We start from the raw sequence: 18,977 nt of genomic DNA, 5'->3' as shown, positions 1-18,977 counted from the left end.
TGTGAATAAATTATTGACCCCCACCCCGATAATGGACCATTATAATCATGACACCCTAAAGGAGTTCAGTTCCAGGCTGCAAGGCACTATAAATTAAACCATATGATAAAATGATCAAACTAATGTGTTAAAAGATATCATTTAACAGCATATTTTATAAACACTACATATAAACCAGCTATATGTACTTTAAATGATTAAGATCTGAAACACAAATATAACTTGAAGGTACTTTTTTAGGTGCATTAGGTTTTTTTTTTCATTTTATCCATCAACACTATGTTACAAGATGTTACACTATATTGTTAACTATTCACAATGAACAGAAAGGCAAAAACACAGATTAAATAACATTCTCTGTTAAACTGCATTCGATTATGATTTGAGGTTTGGTCCATACCGCAACTGTAAATTTTAACTTGCGTGGGAAAATACCAAAGCAACCAGAATACAGCAACGTCACATTTTGCAGTGCAACAATGAGTATGAACTTTTGACATCTCGGCTTTCATTCATCTTGCAGCTTGTGCGCTATTCAGGGTGCCAAATGGGCTTATGTGAGGAGCAGTCTTTTGAAGATTGATGGTGACTTCAGGGCAATCAACTATGTATTATGTTGAAAAGATGATTCTGTAGCACAGAATACATCACAGGACAGTCAAACTGATTCAGCCCCTTAACACGGGTGAAATCACTCGAGGAGGACTGCTTCACTTCCGGCAGGTCCGATGGGGCGTCTTCTTCTTAGACACTTCTTGTCGGCTTCGGCTACGCTCATCTAACCACGGTATTTCAAAATTTCTGTAAATGGCACGCATACATTTAGGGGATGTGGTTTAAACTGACTATAATAACAGCAAACATGGTAATTTTTATGGCTTTACAAAACTTACTGTTGTGTGAGGTTAGGTAGAGGCCTGCCAAATGCAACCACTGGCAGGAAAGGTGTGATCATTACAGAATCCACTACAAGAACAAAATAAACAAACATGTTAAGTTGTCAGTTAATGGTCACCAACCATTTTTTTACCATTATAAATGAGCTGTAGCAATGCAAGTGACATACCATCCTCAGCTTCAGGATAAAAGGACAGCAGCTCTGGTTCACTCTCCTGAATCACCTTCTGCTTGTTCATCCTCTGCTGGAGGCGCTGGAACATCCGCTGCTCCCGAATACGCTGAATATCCCACCTGAAAGACAAAAGGCATTTAAAAAAAATTTAAGGAAATCATGCAAGTTTAAAAAGTGCCTCAAAGAAGTTATCAACTACCTTTTTCGTCTCTTCTCATCAAGCTCTAGTTTCGAATGTCGCTTCAGAAAAACGTTGTCATCCAAACTCTAATTGGAAAAATTGTAATTAGTATTATATTTTTTGGGTTCAAGATTACACTAATATTTAATTGTTTCAGTTGGATTCAAGACACAAATAAAAAATGTAAAATTCAGCTCTCCTGCTGCATCACAAATTAAATTTGTAAGCAACAACTAACACCAAAGAACAATAATTGGAGATCCAGCAATTAGTTGTGAATTTGTTACAATTTGTGTGGCAAATACTTTTTTTAATCTGTCTTTTACCTCCATTTCATTTGCCTTTTCATCATCCAGTGGTTCCACAATACTCTCTCGCCAGGAAGGGACTAAAATTGGGATAAAAGGAACACATGCGTTACAAAATATTTTTTTCTGTTATACTTTTACTTGAGTGCAGTTTGCTGGATTTTGGGCATCATTGCAATTACATGTTAGGCAGGACATGGATGGACTATGGATGATAACGGACTAAGGATTACATAAATAATAATCTGGAAAAAAATAATCAAACAAGTTGCGATAACTTGTCATTTGTGTTAACTAAGTTTAAAGTGTGCTCACCAGCAACTGTGTCCTCCTTAACAGGAGAATGATCTCGCCATGGTGAAGGTGGAGTCTGGTGCCAGCAGCAGAGGTACATCTCAGTGGTCGCCATGTAAGGCAGCTCTTCTGATTCGTCCAGGGATGAACCTGGTGACCTTACCTCAGGCTCCAACTCTTCCTGGGACTCCTCCTCCAAAGCTTGGCTTTCTTTTGGAGGGGGGGGTTTTGGATGCCCACGTCTAGACCTTGACATCCTGGATTCTTGAAAAAGGAATCTCCTAAAGAGATTAAAGCATAAACCAAATATTTTAGACAATTATATAGAACCGTATATTTTTAGTTAATACTTTTTTATACAAAAGTGGAAAGTATTAACAAGATGTAAAATCAATACCGTTTCAGGTTCCTGCCACTTTTTTCAAAATTCGTTTGTCGCGGGGTATGACATTGACCCTCAGACTGCCCAGTGCTTTCTGATGGGACAGCATCTAGAAACTCCCTGCGACGAGGAGTGGGACGACCATCAACGCTATCTTTCTTCACCATCTGTAACCGCCGCTCCATACGCTCAATCCGTGCCGCCAACTAAACAAAAATAATTGCATTATGGGCAAAATGCCATTAGTACTTCCATAGTCATAAGATCATAAATTATAAAGTTTCTTGCTTAATTAACTAACTATGGTTGTGTGTTTAAGCAAAAATAGGAAACTTCTATAGGAAACAAATATAATCCTAACATATTTAAATTAGCCTGGCCTTAAACCAGGGCATCTGTTTTTAAAAATCCAAATATTTTGGTTTTTTTCCGTAAGAGACAAATTACATTTTGGGGAAAAAAGTCTAATTGTGTAAGAATAAGGTCAATAAAATTATGCATCTTAATACCATCTCCTTTTCAGCTTTGAGATCATCTATCTCCTTGTTCTTGTTCTGCAGTTGCTGTTGTTGCTGTTCTATCAGTTCTAGCTGCAGTAGCAGGATCTGACGAATGCAGCCAGTCTGGTTGGTGGTGTGGCTTGTGCCCTTCATCACATTCCGCCGTTTTCCATCAGAACCATGTTCTGGTGAGGGGACCCCTGCCACTGCCACGCCTCCTCCTGCCTTCCTAGGCTGCTTGCTGCCATTGGATGCCACTGGATCCATCTTGCCCATGTGGTTATGACTGGTGTGTCCAAATAGCGACTTACTTTTGCCAGGGGTACCCTCAGCCCCCATCTGCTTGGTCAGCGGAAGAGTCAAAGCCCCCAGGTTCACCCAGTTCTCTTCCTGTCCCCTCCTTGCTACCGATGACAGAACAGGTCTGCCTGCACTGCTCTGGCTGGTAGAAAGGGTTTTGCTGTGAAAATGCTGCTCAGTGCTATTGTAAATGTTGCTCAGGATTCCAGGAACTCGCGCAAAACCCTCAGCAGCCTCCTTCTTTATGCTGGTCTGAAATTCTTGTTTTTTAGCTTGGTCACCGTTGTCCGTGTCCAGCTTGGTTCCTCCACTCTTGAACACAGCGGTTCGCATAGTCATGGCAAGTCAAAGGCACTCGCCAAAACCCACTACTCTGATTAAAGGGGGAGTAGTGACTGTTTACCATGTGCCCAGCCCACGTCCATCCTGATGCCTACAGCAAAAGTAAAAGTAGATATATGAGCATGATGTATTTACATTGTAAAAGACCAGTGTGTATGTAACTAAAACAAACTCAAGGTATACAGGTGGCTGGAACTTGTGTCCTTCAGTTTTACTTAAACATTTAACAGCTATCAGAACATGCTCTGTAAGAAATTCTCCAGAAATACATTCTGTTTATTTATCTATTAATGTTTACATGAGTTAGCACGCTTTCTAGCACGTTAGCTTTAACTTACAAAACAATGCAGGTGTTTAACGTTAGCTAGCTGCTAACAGGTTCATAGAAAAATGTGGATAACTTTCATACAAACTAAAGGGTTTTACACGTCCGTAGGTCTTATGTCTCTAATGCTCTCAAACAGCAAGACAATAATTACTTGGAACATCAACACAGCGACATGTTAGCTTGCTTGCAGCTACTATGCAGCACTGTCCACCATTTTAGTCTCAGCAAAAACAATGACAGTCACTTAAAGCAGCGTTCTGACTGCATGGATACGCAATGACGCCATTTTAAACCCAATAACACACGACATGAGTTTTCAGCATATATACTGACTTACTACTTGTCACTCATTTCCATTAAGAGTGAATTTTAAAGCACTCATCCACGCCCAAACGTAGCTTCCCACCAACTACTCACCCGAGCTTCTCAAGTGCTTATAAAATACAAAAAGCGCGCATGCGTTGAAGTCATCGAGTGCGAAATGTGATTGGACGCCGATCCTGAACCTATATTTGGGTCGCGACATCACGTAGCACCGCCTAGCGGCTAACAGGAAATACGATTTGAAATGAGATTGAAATCTTAAAAACAAATTGTCAATGCGATTTCATTATTATTTTAATCTGTGCAGTGATATTTTGCTTATTTATTGTTTCTATGTAGCTGCATATATATATATATATATATGCATATATATATGCATATATATATGCATATATATATATATATGCATATATATATATATATAAATATGGAACATATATATATATATATGTGTGTGTTCCTTTGATGAAACAACTTTTTATCTATTATTATTAGTTAGAATGTTATAAATTATTATTATTATTATTATTATTATTATTATTATTATTATTATTATTATTATTATTATTATTATTATTATTGCATTTTACCTTTGACTCAAGAAACACAAATAGGTGGATAAGGTACACGTTGTGTCATTCACTAAAATGTCCACTAGAGGGAACTATTGGCTTTGAATTGAATTGGCAGAGATTTTAGTTCACAATTTAGTATAGCCACACACACTAGGAAATCAAGGCAGCTAAGGCATTGAAATGTTTTTATTCTAATATGAAATGGCAGAATAAAATTAGAAAAGCACAGTATAAATGATGTTTTTACTGGGATATACATAGCCTTCAGTCAAAGCAAACAATGATCTTAGCTCGTAATTTACCTTAACACTTGTTCTATTATTATTATTATTATTATTATTATTATTATTATTATTATTATTATTATTATTATTATTACTTTATTGCTTTTGTTGTATTTTTAAACTCTTAAGGCAAATCAGAAGAGGGCTTACAAATATTCACAACAGACCTACATAAGCAACTCTGGCATTTCATTCACTCATTCCTTCTGCTTTTCCTGTTGTTGTGGTGGCAGCAGGTAAAGAAGTGCACTCAGATTTTTATATCCACAACTACAGATTCCAGCTGCCTCTTTTGAACCCCAGACAGTTATGAGATCAAATCTCTCCAGTTTTTTCCCTTCTGCTGTTCCTCTTTCTCCTATTTACCTTCCATGATGAAGGAAGCATTCAGGTCGGTCTGATCAATATCAACTGCACAAATACAGACAGAGCCAGTCCAACTGGTATAAACACCCTCTTTACCAAATTGGTTTATTAAATACTGCTATTAATGTTGCTATGAGGAAATGTGTTGTTTAGTTGTCTCCTTAGAGTATCTGCTATACCTTATATACTATACTAAAATTATTATACGAGCTTTAGTGGATTGGGGAGTGATTTCACTCATGATTTCTTCCTCATACTTTATTTGAGAGTTGGTATTTTTTGCCCAAAAAAAGTCCCATAATATCAGTTGAGGCTGTCACTTAAATGGAGTTTAAAAGAAATATTTGTTTATAGTGTTTACATGCATGACTGCAAGCACTGGCTTGTGCTTTTGGCCAAAACATCACCGCCGTCCTCAGTGAGTGTGCAGTAGTTCAGTCACGTGGCAGAGCCTAGTGAGTGCGCGCGCAGACGCAGATCAGCGTGACGCTACTTTTCAGGCTCGGACACGCGCACAGCTGTTTTCGTAGCTCACATGGCGCACGAGGAGCTGCGACAAAAGCAAAGAGGACAAACAAAAAACGGGCGACAGTTAATGTTTTATCTCCTAATTGCTGGAGGCATCTGCATAGTAGCATAACAGTTATATTTACGGTGATTTATTTCGTCTTCGTTGAAGACATTTTGTCGCATTGTTCGAGAAAGTGATACCGTATAACGTGTTTTAACCATTTTTTTTATGCATCTGGGGAAAAGAAATGGAAACGCAAGCACGCAAAAGAGATGCGTTTAAGTTACATTAGAAACAACCTAATGACAACCTGGTGTATGGTGCAAAACTCGAGATTAGACGGTGTTTTAATGGAGCCTCATTGCACAGTAGGTTGTGATGTTATGGCTGATTACAGAGACAAATTGCTGTCTGTATTTTTGTATTGTAAAGTACCAATTTTGCTGTGTTTTTGATATTCATAATGGAGAACCGTTAAAACGTTAAATAAAACGTTGCATAGTTCCATTTATCCCACTACACTTTGGAACACAGGAGCACAATAGAGAACATTAGACCTAATGATCACTCCAGGCTCGTGGAGTTTCCTTCCCTCCTCACGAGGACTGGCACGTGCGTGTGTCATCTAATGGAATAGGTCATAGCTGAGTTTGCATAATTTCCTATGAAACATCACAGACCTGGTGTGTGGGTGTGTAGGGGCATATATTTATATCTTGGCTGAATATATAAACAAGTCAAGTCAAGAAGTTTTTATTGTCATATCAACCATATATAGCTATTGCAGTACACAGTGAAACGAGACAACGTTTCTCCAGGATCATGATGCTACAAAGTTACCTGTAATTAAAAAAGAGGGTTGTGGATATAGCATTAGCTGCATTAATAATCATGTTAGTGGAAGGTCACATGGATAGTGGGAGAAATGTGTGTATAGATACAGAGTACACCACACATGATGATGATGATGATGAAGATTTTCATTGTTCATTTCTGTTTCCTTCTGTACAAAGTGGGAAATGCTACAAGTGTAGTCTATTTATTAAAGTGATTCAGATGCTATGCTGTATTAAAGTAGGGATTTCCCAGAAAAGCAGGCTAAATCCTGTATTATGTGTCTATTTTCTATTTTGTCTATTTTTTTTTTGCACGTCTTGCTGGATGTAATCATATAATGTGTCTGAAACTGTGAGGAGACATATAGCACTTACTCTTAATGTACCCCCTCCACACACACACACACACACACACACACACACACACACACACACACAGAGAGAGAAAAAACAGCTTGTGTGTTGTCACAGAATGATTTAAATTAGACTTTTTCATTAAACCTCTGATAGTGATTTCAAATATACATTGCAGTGAAAGTTATATGTTGTATCTGACCGTATATGTGAAATACAAACAGGAATCTTGAATATGCTCACATCAATACGTATGCCTGTGCTTTTGAAGAATCTCTTTCTAGGGAAAAAACATAAACACATGCAGTGTGACTGCAGTGGATTTAATATTAACTGCTGATGAGTTAATATTAACCAAGCTAATGACATGGTTCAACAAACATTTGTGTTCAGAAAATGCAGAACATTCCCAGGAATGATTAAACTGATTGTGTACTTGTGTAACCTGTAAGCCAACCTGTGTTAAGGTTTTCTGCAAATGTCAATAACAAGCACATAAAATACTTCTTGATAATGAAGTTCATGTGTTTGATGATCTAATTAAATTTAGTTCAGTTTTATTTGTGCTTTTACCAACATAAATTATTACAAAACCTTAGGTACAAATCTACAGTACAGTATCTAGATAAAATTATCCACGGAAGAAAAGGACAAACTTGTAAGAAGAACTTATAAGTCACATGTGATGCACAGTTGACTGGTTCAATGCAAGAAAACACTGCTGATCTCCTAAGATTTGCAGATACAATAGTCTCTAGAGTTTTCATAGAATGATGCAAATATCAAAAACATTGATGTGTTTTTTAAACACAAATAAAAATGAATGTTATTTTCTGGTATTAAATAGACATTTTTGAAAGCTTACATTTCTGACAATTTAGTACTTATTTTTTCTGTTTTGTTTGTGGTCTCAGGCAATTAACATTTACAGACATTTTGCTGCAAGGCCAGCTTTTTTTTTTGAAGAAGGACAGTTCCTGGACATATGCTAATGCCAAAAAGAGGACAACAGCAGTGAACACAGTGAGGCAGTCTTAGTAGACACTGCTATTTAGGGCATATGCTCAGTGGGACGTTATTTTAGGAAGAAAGCCTACATCATATTAAGCTAAGCTGAATGTAACTGATTGTACCCTGTACTGGTTGTACCTCTCAAGCAACAATGAGAGTATATTTACAACCTAAACTTTACAGACAGCATTCATAACTGCAAAAAGATATTTAAATTGAATAAAATTACATAGACTAAAAGTAAAAAGCTTGAATTGGACAATACTTGTGGACAATATATTTGGAAATTTTTATAGGCTATGTTTCAATCTACTTCTGTATTTACATGATTTTATCTTAGGAAAAGCCCGAAAGAAACCTGAATGAAAGAGCATCTAGCCTCCATTGCCACTAGCCTGAATTATACGACCTGAAAAATTTGCACAGATTTAGCTATACCTTACTGGAAACATGGCTATATGAGGAAATTATGTGTTGATCCTCTGCTTCTACTAGTTATTTGTCAGTAATAAAATTCATATGAATAATATAATATAGTAGTAGTGCATTCAGTCCAGCTATCAACATTACTGTTGACATAAACTGTCCAGTAATAAAGAGAAAAGGACTATTAACACAAACTAGGCATGCAAAAAATAGCTCCAGTCTTCAAAATGGCCAGCAAAATTGCAACACATAATAGGTTAGAGAAGAGTTAATGTACTTCTATAATACGTTTACATGCCAATTTTAATGTGTACCAGTGCCACACTCACTGCCATAATTGTGTCACTGCTGTACTAAATCATACATTTGCACATAATTTACATTGTCCATAACCTGAACACAGTCATACCTAACAATTTTTCTCTCTCTCTGTCGAGATATATACGGCACTCTGGAGCTCCCAGTGTTCCGAGTTCCTAGACTGATCGTTTCTTCTTACTGAGCGACTTCGTCAATCCAGATGTTCTACTGCTGGCTAGAGTCTGGTCGTCCGATTGTCACCCTGCCAGAGATTGATCTGCATGGTCAGCCAGTGTCTCATGGGATTGTTGTGAATGAAGCCAACCCAGAGACTGCATGCCCTCTTTTGAACCAATGTGGTGTCAGTCAGCTGTTTGGTCTGGTCTTTATCAGCAAGCAGGTCTGTGCTGAATTCAGAATTTATAGGATCGGGATAGATATATAGTATTTTCAATTTTAAGTTCATCTTTTTTATTTTAATTAAATTTAAACTTTAATTGTATATATGCACTTATCTTGTTGTTGTTGTTGTTGTTATTATTATTATTATTATTATTATTATTATTATTATTATTATTATTATTATTATTATTATTATTATTATTATTCTCTTTCTTCTGTTTCCATACTTCTGTAAAGCTGATTTGAGACAATGGGAAATTGTTAAAAAGCACTATACAAATAAATTGAATTGAATTCAATTAAATATGGTCCAAGTATCTGGACATAGGTGATACTTTTGTCCTCAAAATCGATTGATGTATGGGGTCCATCAATTGTATACATTTTGCTTAGGAATAATCTGCTGTTCAAAGCTGTCTTCATGGTTTCAAAGTGGTACAATCCACAGTATGTGTAATCATTAAATATAGAATTAAATGATCAGTGAGTCAGTGCATTCTGCTTAGGTATTTGGATATACCCAAAAAGTAGAAATCCCTCAGCTAAAGACTCAAGGACTTTTGTTAAGTGCTTTGAAAGTGTGTCACTGGGGCACGAGGCTCTTCATCTGGTCACATGGACACATTTCGCGCCTCGTGCGGCGTAGGTGCACCAGCATCAGCAAAACCGGGCGTCCTCACGGAGCGCTTCATAGCGACACACCGCGAGAGAGTGTCAGCACAGGCACACTTCAGCCTCTCAAGCTGACAACAAACCGGTCTCAACATCTAAAACAGAATCTAAATGGACATTTCTGTCGGCTAAAACAACCGACAGTGTGCGTTTTTCCCGTTTTCCTGAAGAATACAGTTTGTTTAGATTTCACTGTTCATTTCCACACCTGTATGACTGAAGCACAGAGTGACTACAATGGACTCGAACAACAACAACAACACCGGTAAGAAATACTGTAAGCTTTATCGTACTGTTAATGAATGTGTGTTTAGACGCATTTCTATTCGTGTTTACTAGACGTTATAATGGAAATAATTATTTTATGACCAGAGTTGAGCCATTGATCACAACCGGACATCCGGATTTGTTGATGATATATTATTAATATACTAGACAGTGAGATGAGATGAAAGTCTTCTCTTAATGTTTGGTTTAATACATAAAGAGCTTAAATCTCCGACTCCTGAACCCCAATCGATTCAGTGCGGAATGATAAGTGGGGAAACTGTCTAGAGATTATTCATTTTGTGGATTAATGCTTATTGGCAGTAAAAAAAAAAAAAAAAAAAAAAAAACAACGTCAACAGCGGTAAGGCAATGTTCTCATCACGCGGTAAGACAGTGTGGGGAAATAGGTCAGGACAGAGAAGTCAGGTGTACAGACGTCGTTGCGGTGCAGGCAGCATCGCGTGTCAGGGCGTGTTCACATGGAGCGCCATGTGCGCTTTGTTTTCAGTCCAGCCTTCCTGCTTCAACCATTGGCGCGCTCTCGCTCATTACATAATGTTTCCGACGAGCCTACTGTGAAGTGGCCACGTGAGCCACGCGCGCGCTGTAATTGGGCATTTCCAGACATAATTAACACAGCGATGCGGATTTGCACCTCAAAACTCACGTTAGTTTTAAAAGTAGGACGTGGTAACGATCCCATCTTTTTTTCTCCAAACCTTGATTTGACATGGATTCATATATAACAAACACTGGTCGATGGGTATTTTAGTTATAACATTTTGAAAATCACGACATGCCACTCTTTATATAGATCTTGATGGGGTTTTTTTGTAACATACACAGAATTTTATAAAACAGAATTTATTCCTTTTGTTATTTCTAAAAAATTATATTTCATGTTGCGCCTTTTCTTTTTCTTTTTTTTATAACACACTTATTAAGCCAAATAATATCTACTGCATCTGAGATTTTGAGAAGGTAGTGATTAGTAATTTAATGAATAGAGCTAGAATGACAGCACTCAGGGTATCATATGGAAGGCGGATCCACACAAGATGATTCAGTCTCGTGGAGCCGTGTGTTGGAGAGGCGCACGTGGCGCGCCAGCGTGCTCGGATGATGCGCTCGGCACATTACACGCATGCGCGTTGCAGTTATGAGTTTTACCTGAAGTGGCGCTCCGTCAAGGTTTTGTAATTTCACGATGTTTTTATTTAGTTATTTCTCGTGTTTGACGCCATAAATAGCGATGCTGTACAAGTTAAGAGAGTAAACAGATTGGAGGATTTGGTCTGGCACATGTGACTGCACGTGTTGCTGATGTTTTCCACCTGACATCGTGACCCTTTGACCTTTTGTTCTGGTGCACAATGGTTATGTAATTTTTAGTTATTTGGCGTTTCGAAGAGAATACTGTATCCGTGTCATACCCAGGTTAAACAGGGTTAAATATTCTTTGTAAGTTTTCATTGCATAGAAAAAGAAACATTATATAAATCCCAAATGAATAATTAAGACTGATTAAGAAGAGGAGTGGAGAGTTGGAGGAAGAACAAGTCAATCACACACTTTTAAATGTGTTCACATGAAATAGAAAACTGCCATTAGAGGATCCTTCTGTGTAAAGCTGGTCACTGGAATTTACCCGGCCTCACAAATAAAAGACAAAATGATGCTAGAGGAAATGTATTTGTTAATATGTTTAATGGGATTTACTTACTTGCACCATGTTAAGAGTATACTAACTTCTGCTGTCATCATAATGCAGAAATGTAATTACAGACAGATCTGCAATTGAATAACAGCTTGGAATAAATCAGCAGTGCAGTCGAGCTGCAGTCACATACATAACCCTTATACAACATATTACTGCACATAATTATTGTATGTTCTTAGCCTTCTTTGTTAGCATAGCTCTTAAATGTATTTTCAATTTTCCATTGACTAGGAGGGGTAATCTCTTACATCGGTTCATGTGGAGGCTCTCCTAACCGCATCAGCCCAGTATCCATGTACTGCGAGAATTCCAACAGCAGTCTGCAGTCACTGACACAGCCGTGCTTGGGATCCTCTTTCCCACCTTCACCTAATGGTTCCCATGATTCTTCACGTATGTACACCAGCAGCAGTAGCTCCAGCAGTTCAGCATTTGGTGATGATGGGAGCTCATCAAGCTCAGGAGGTTCCCCAAGGAGGCGTGATGAAAGCAGCATCACATACAACTCACCCAACAAATCAGTTGCTACTCTTACAAGTGAGTAACATAGCCTCGTGTTTATCAGCACACTTGGTGATTCATTCATAATTGAGACTGATATCATTCTGATTTTAATCAACCTATCATTTTTTTAAGAGCTAAATGGAATGGTGCTACTCTGCAAAGTCTGTGGAGATGTGGCATCAGGCTTTCATTATGGTGTCCATGCCTGTGAAGGCTGCAAGGTGAGAATGTTGTTATTGTGACTTTCCACTTGGAAGATTACATTCAGATTTAAATTTCAAAAACAGAAACATTATTCTTTTCACATTTGGCAGGGGTTCTTCCGTCGGAGCATCCAGCAGAATATCCAGTACAAAAAGTGCCTGAAGAATGAAACATGTACTATTATGAGGATTAACCGAAATCGTTGTCAGCAGTGCCGTTTCAAGAAGTGTTTGTCTGTTGGCATGTCTCGTGATGGTGAGTTTCACTGAAAATAAAAAAAATAAAAAGTAAAAAAATAAAATATAAAAAATACAAGCCTATATAAACTTTCTGTTTTCTTACAATCATAGCTGTCCGTTTTGGTCGCATCCCGAAACGTGAAAAACAGCGCATGCTAGCTGAGATGCAGAGCGCTATGAACAACATGGTGAACAACCAGCTGCAGAATGAATTCCAACTGGCTTCTCTTAAAACCAGCACTTCATTCACTTCATCATCCTCGTCATCTTCATCTCCCTGCCCAGGTCTGACAGTGGCTTCTCAGTCCCAGCCTTCTGCTGTACCTGTAGCTCCTTCCCCCTCTCTCCCAGCCCCAGGATCGCCTTCTCCTCAAAATGCTCAGAGCCATCCTCAGATTGCCACCTCTCCACCACTGTGCCCTAGTCCTGGCCTGGACAGCACCATCACTGCAATTACCAAAGCTCATCGTGAGACCTTTGTCTATGCTCATGATAAGATAAGCGCAGCACTGCAGCCCCAAAATGGGGTTGATCTGAATGGCCACAGCAGTAATTGCTTTGCGTCTGGCTATAATATGAATAGCCACAATTCAGTACATCAATCTAATTCAAGCTTACAGTGCAATGGTTTCCAAACAGATAATAAACAACACCTTCAATCCTCACCTTTATCCAACCAGCAGCATCAGAGGCTGCCACAACAAAACAATATGCAACACGTCCCCAATATCAATTGGTATGGGGCTCAGCAAGATAATAGCAACAACATCCTGGTGCAAAACTGCCCATGGAAGAACCGCAAGGATATATTGCTGGTGAGTCCGCAGTTATTTGTTCTGATTAAAAGCAGACTTCTGAAACACATCATAGACCAGTAGAACTTTGAATAGATGATTACCAAACTGTTTAATGATTCTAACTAATGGGATCCTAACCAACTGTAAACAGGACTGACTTTCTCACTGGTACAAAAAATTAACCCCTTTTTAACAAATTTTCCAAATGCTTTTTTCTTTACCATTTCTAGGCTTGTCCAATGAATATGCACCCTCAGACAGATAGTAACAAGACACCACAGGAGATTTGGGAAGATTTCTCCCTAAGCTTCACACCAGCTGTACGTGAGGTGGTGGAATTTGCCAAGCATATCCCAGGTTTCAGCTCTCTGTCCCAAAATGACCAGATCACCTTGCTGAAAGCAGGAACTTTTGAGGTGGGTTCTTGACTGTGTGTTGATTTAAATAATTAAACAAAATATACTTAATGTTAAAATACAATAGATAATCTTCTGTTTCATCAAAATGCAGATATGATCTGCCTGTTTTTAACGAAAGAGACCATTAGATTGACAATGCAAATTTCTTACCACAGGCCTTTTTTATTGCTAATCATTAAACACAAAATTATCTTGTTTACTCTGTACTCAACATGAAGGTCATGGCCATAAATGTGTACAAATTTATCAGGTGTTCTTTTTCCTGAAGGCATAATGTTTGAGACTGAGACTAGTTTTTTCCTAACTGTAATTTTACATGTTGTGTGCTTTGTAGAATGGAATGGATCTGGTTTGCCTGGTTTTCCCAAGGCAGCAGTGTTTTCTCTAGTTCTAGGATTGTTCTAAACGCATGTGTCCCTTCTGTCATACTTGGCGAATCTAAGTAACACTTTAGCCTAGTGTTCTAGTGGGGTTATTAGAGTCACTAGGTTGGAAAGCTGAAAGCATCCAGGAGCTTCTAACCTAGATGTATTGCCATTAAAATAGTTTTCCATTTGACTCCAACTCTTTCTGGGAGATTTGTTGCACTGTCATATAGAATTAGATACAGACTATTTCAGTGACAATGTTTGATGCGTCCAGGCAGTTTTCCAGTCTCATTTTGTTTTATGTTCCAAAGCCACACAATCCAGTTTTAGTCCAAATTTATCTTTGCTGATCAGTGTGGTTGATTAGTTTTGCTGTCAACATCACACTTATAATGTAAAGCCATCACAATCATGCGTAAATAGTATCAAAGGCCTCCCAATGTCGGGAAACCCAAAGCTCAGTTACATCAGTAAATCCTTGTTTGACCTAGAGCTCAGTTTAATTTATAATGGAAGTCATTATAAGCATTAGAAACATAAATTTGTTCCTTGCAAATTTGTTTGATGAAATTCAAGACATGACTCAGTGATTATATGCATATACACATGATCTACAATTCTCCATCCTTAGAATTGACATCCTGTTTTCCCTCTTGATTCTTTTCTTAGGTGCTGATGGTACGTTTTGCATCCTTGTTCAATGTCAAGGAGAAGACTGTCACATTTATTTCTGGCACCACCTACAGCCTAGAAGCTTTGAAGAACATGGGAATGGGAGCCCTGTTGGGAACCATGTTCGACTTCAGTGAGAAACTCAGTGAACTAGAGCTCTCTGCAGAGGAACTAGGTCTTTTTACTGCTGTGGTGCTGGTTTCTACAGGTAGCATGGATTTTATGTTATATACTTATATACTCTGTTGTTACATCTTTTTTATGGATAACTGTAAAGCTTAGCTTGCCTTGGTCATTTCTATTGGACAAGCCAAAAAGTCAAATGGCTTAGAAGTGATAGAAAAATAAACACTGAAATTACACTCACCATCCAATTTATGGGATGTGGTATCTCAGTTGTATAAATTGAAATAAAATGTAAGTCACTCTGTATAAGGGTGTCTGTAAAATGCTAGAAGTGTATGTTTGTCAACATTTTGTCAATGAAAAATCATCATGTAAAAAGTGTTTTTATATCAGCAGTTTTATAGATGAGTAGTTTATATGTCAGAGAAGTAGTAATGATGAATGATATCTGTGACTATTATTGTTTTTACTATTATTTATAATTATACTTATTTATTCTTTCCCATTGTTCAGATCGCTCTGGTATAAAAAATGTGAAGTCAGTGGAGATGCTCCAGGACAGCCTGATTAAAGCCCTTCGCACATTGGTCAGCAAGAACGCCCCTGGTGACGTCTCTCGATTCACTAAGCTACTGCTCAAACTGCCAGATCTGCGCACACTTAACAGCATGCACTCCGAAAAGCTTCTCTCTTTTCGCATCGATGCATGAGAATCCTTTGGTAGCTAATACTACAAACCAGCTGAGTCTATGGGAGTGGTCTCTACTGGAGGGTTTAATTGAAGGCTTCATATTTACCAGTGCTGCTCCACCAGCATATGCCCTGCTCTGATGGTGCTCAAAGACTTGAACAATGACAACAGGCTCATAGGGACGCACAAGCAGTAAATGACATGGCCATTTTTTATGTCACATCACAGCACTAATGGTTCACTGGTTTGATTCAGAACTCAGTTTACTGTCTGTGTGGAGTTTTGCATGTTCTCCCAGTGTCTGTGGGTTTCCTCCTACCTCCCCAAAACATGCTGATAGAATCATTCAATCTTCTAAATTTCCCATAGGTGTGAATGTGTGTGTAAATGGTGCCCATCCCATCCAAGGTGTGTTCCTGCCTCATGTTTAGCATTCCGAGGATGGGCTCCAGATCCACTGCAACCCTGACCAGGATAAAGCAGTTACTGAAGATGAAGGAATTAACATACAATCTGTATTTGATTTCATTCTTGCTTTTATCTCTATACATGACGGGGTTAGGTGATTATATTGTACAGTCTTTACTTACAGACAGGCTCTTTGCTGTTTTTTTAAATGCTATTTTTTAAATTTAGATGCATCACGGTACTTTTCTTCCTTATACCAGCTTGATGTCTGAGAATTGTTTTTATACTTACCTTATATCTGATAACAGAGAGAGCCAAAACTCTCACATTGAGCATGCAAGGGATAAATGGAGCCAAAACCTCAAACAATCTGGCATTACCAAGTGCTGGAGTCAATCATAACCAGAGAGCTGGGACAAAGGATAGAGGCAGACAGAACAGAACAACACTTTCTAAGTGCAATGCAAATTGAGTTCCACAAAGAGGCTACGAGACATAAAACATCCAACAATTAAACAATGGACCAGATCAAGAGAAAAACAACTCATGCGAGGGACCTCATCCCACCTCGGCTTAAGTCCATGTAACTTTGTAAAAATATGTAAATGTGAATCTATACTATATCCAAAATGTATATATTGTATACATAAATATATTTTTTGTAAAGTGTAACTGCTCAATACAAAGTTATATATGATATAAATGTATAAGTGTAGTCAGATCTCATTTACAGCATAAAGACTCTGAAACATTTTATGTTTGTGTATGTTTTGTCTTCTTTGTTTACACTACATAACAGTAGTAAGTAGTAACTAATTCCTGTAGTAAGTGTTATTTTCTATTTTCTTATACTTCAAAATGATAAAAAAAAGGCTATAAATACACTTAAACTTTTGGGTCATTCTACGAAACGGGTGCCATTTTCACTTTGCAATTGTCCACATTTTCATTAAGAACAAACTTTTTTTTTTTTTACTTACAACTTTAAATATTATGTTAATCCTCCAAAAAACATATTTTCCCACCTCAGGCACAAAATCCTTAATATTATTATCAATTTTATTCTGGCAAGGGAGTCTTTTTTTTTACCACCCCGTCACGGACAATATGTATGGGATAAGATTAGTAAAACAAGAAATATATTTTTAAAATCTAATGTTTTCCTAATAGTAAAATGTCCCTTTATTGGAAACCATCAATAGAAAGTCTGTAATTTAATTTAAATAATTATTCTTAGTTTTTTAATCTTGAAATATGAATTTGACTTTTCAATGGCCTCATTGTTTGTACTTAAAAAACGAATACACTTAAAAAATTCAAATAAAGTTACATTTATTTGATTAGTCCACACAACAAGAACATCCTTCAACATTAATTTATGTAAAATTTATTTTCTTTTAAATACATTTTTAACAAAATGGCCCTGTGACGGGGTGGTAACTGATGCCACGGAGTGGTTCACTGTGACAGGGTCGTATGGACAAAGTGTGTATCTCTATGGTATGCTTATTATAAACTTTATAAAACGGGGGAGGGGAAACATTAACATTGGAAATTTAACGGAAAACTTTGGTCATGCTCTGAAAAACTAAAAAAAGAGCATCATTACAGTGACTGGGAGAGTCGCATCCACATCCCTTTTCCATTTCCATGTGGTGGGATGTCACAGGCCATGGTGCTTGAGTGATTTCGAGCACATCATCGAAGAGATACCACATCAAGTCATCTTTTGGAGCCCAGAAGAACCTGTTGACACCTACACGGTGCATACACTTTACCAGGGCATGCGTTTCATCTGTCTCCATGATGATCCCAGGAGAAAGGTCATTGTCATATTTAAGCATGCACCACTTCCCAATGAGATCTCCACTTTCCCAAGCAATTGCTTCTGTTGGCACCTTTTGGGCTGTCATGTTAAAAGTAAAATGATTTGTTGTGAAGCATTGACATCTCAGCTGCTTTTGCGTGGAGCACATGCAACTTATTTCCCGTTAAAGGATTTCTCCTGGAGTGGATGTGACCACTTGGTAGGTTTTCATTGTGGATGGCACTGGTGGATTCTTGCCTTTCATCTTTTCCAATGCCTGCTCAACAGCTTCAGATGATACATAAAATCAACATGACTTAACAGTTCTAGATATTTCAGTTAGGGCCTTATATAGGTCATGGGCATCGGGTATGTCGCGGCCATTGGTCTGTTGGTCTTGGTCTTGTCTGCTGTTCTTTTCAAGGTTCCCCCAACACTGTCAGGGGACCCCTTGCCATGGCTTGCCTCAAAAAAGTTCCTCGTTCCACCCTTTAGACCTTGTCTTGCTTTCTCTTATCTTCTTGTTCTGCTTCCTCCACTTTTTATGCAGCTGACGCTTGCCTCTCTCACTTAGATCACTAATCTTCTTCTTTTTTCCTTGCTCTACGTCCCGTCTCCATCTCTGACGCTCACTCTTTAGATATTTTTGCTTCCTCTCAGGATCAGCATCCCGATGTGCACGGCATCGCCGTTGTCTCTCAGCAGCACTTAATGGAGCCATTATGGAGACAGATCTATCTGCAAATGTTATTAAATGTAACATTCTTCATTAAACACAGATAGTGAGTGGGTGAGTGGGTGAGTGGTTGAGTGAGTGAGTGAGTGGGTGACATAGTGAGTGGGTGACATAGTGAGTGAGTGACATAGTGAGTGGGTGACATAGTGAGTGAAAGAGAGAGTGAGTGAAAAAGAGAGTGATTGAGTGACATAGTGATTGAGTGATTGTGTGACATACTGTAGTGAGTGAATGAATAAACAAAACAG

The 18,977-nt window shown here is 38.1% G+C and overlaps 2 protein-coding genes across 8 annotated transcripts; one reads left to right on the top strand and one right to left on the bottom strand.

Annotated features, from left to right (window-relative positions):
- Positions 1-218: 218 nt before the first annotated feature.
- On the bottom strand, positions 219-4,251 carry msl1a (MSL complex subunit 1a). Of its 3 annotated transcripts, none has more exons than XM_027139076.2 (9): positions 4,125-4,251; positions 2,747-3,470; positions 2,253-2,443; positions 1,877-2,136; positions 1,580-1,641; positions 1,272-1,339; positions 1,067-1,191; positions 894-966; positions 219-801 (listed from the first exon to the last, which is right to left on the bottom strand). In XM_027139076.2, the coding sequence occupies exons 2-9, from the start codon at positions 3,374-3,376 to the stop codon at positions 711-713; spliced, it is 1,500 nt and encodes a 499-aa protein (XP_026994877.1). In that variant the 5' UTR covers positions 3,377-3,470; positions 4,125-4,251; the 3' UTR covers positions 219-710. The 3 variants fall into 3 exon arrangements, with proteins under 3 accessions (XP_026994877.1, XP_026994875.1, XP_026994880.1); XM_027139074.2 differs by having other exon boundaries at positions 4,045-4,195; XM_027139079.2 differs by lacking the exon at positions 4,125-4,251 and adding an exon at positions 3,859-3,881.
- A 5,294-nt stretch (positions 4,252-9,545) lies between these two features.
- nr1d1 (nuclear receptor subfamily 1, group d, member 1) lies at positions 9,546-16,942 on the top strand. Of its 5 annotated transcripts, none has more exons than XM_027139173.2 (8): positions 9,546-10,033; positions 11,990-12,295; positions 12,395-12,483; positions 12,577-12,721; positions 12,817-13,520; positions 13,733-13,918; positions 14,959-15,169; positions 15,601-16,942. In XM_027139173.2, the coding sequence occupies exons 1-8, from the start codon at positions 10,006-10,008 to the stop codon at positions 15,795-15,797; spliced, it is 1,866 nt and encodes a 621-aa protein (XP_026994974.1). In that variant the 5' UTR covers positions 9,546-10,005; the 3' UTR covers positions 15,798-16,942. The 5 variants fall into 5 exon arrangements, with proteins under 5 accessions (XP_026994974.1, XP_026994973.1, XP_026994975.1 ...); XM_027139172.2 differs by lacking the exon at positions 9,546-10,033 and adding an exon at positions 10,503-10,728; XM_027139174.2 differs by lacking the exon at positions 9,546-10,033 and adding an exon at positions 10,706-10,801.
- The last annotated feature ends 2,035 nt before the right edge of the window (positions 16,943-18,977 follow it).

Source organism: Tachysurus fulvidraco, chromosome 15 (genome assembly GCF_022655615.1).
Source record: "Tachysurus fulvidraco isolate hzauxx_2018 chromosome 15, HZAU_PFXX_2.0, whole genome shotgun sequence".
Lineage (NCBI taxonomy): Eukaryota > Metazoa > Chordata > Actinopteri > Siluriformes > Bagridae > Tachysurus > Tachysurus fulvidraco.
Note: the sequence above shows the minus strand (reverse complement) of the source record. Positions and strands in the feature narration are given on the sequence as shown.

Coding starts and splice junctions, on each gene's coding strand:
- msl1a (XM_027139076.2), bottom strand. CDS start 3,376: ATGACTATGCGAACCGCTGTGTTCAAGAGTGGAGGAACCAAGCTGGAC. Junction 1,340..1,579: donor AAAAGGCAAATGAAATGGAG/GTAAAAGACAGA, acceptor TTTTCCAATTAG/AGTTTGGATGACAACGTTTT. Junction 967..1,066: donor TTATCCTGAAGCTGAGGATG/GTATGTCACTTG, acceptor TTGTTCTTGTAG/TGGATTCTGTAATGATCACA.
- nr1d1 (XM_027139172.2), top strand. CDS start 10,518: ATGGAGCGCCATGTGCGCTTTGTTTTCAGTCCAGCCTTCCTGCTTCAA. Junction 12,484..12,576: donor ATGCCTGTGAAGGCTGCAAG/GTGAGAATGTTG, acceptor CACATTTGGCAG/GGGTTCTTCCGTCGGAGCAT. Junction 12,722..12,816: donor TGTTGGCATGTCTCGTGATG/GTGAGTTTCACT, acceptor TTACAATCATAG/CTGTCCGTTTTGGTCGCATC.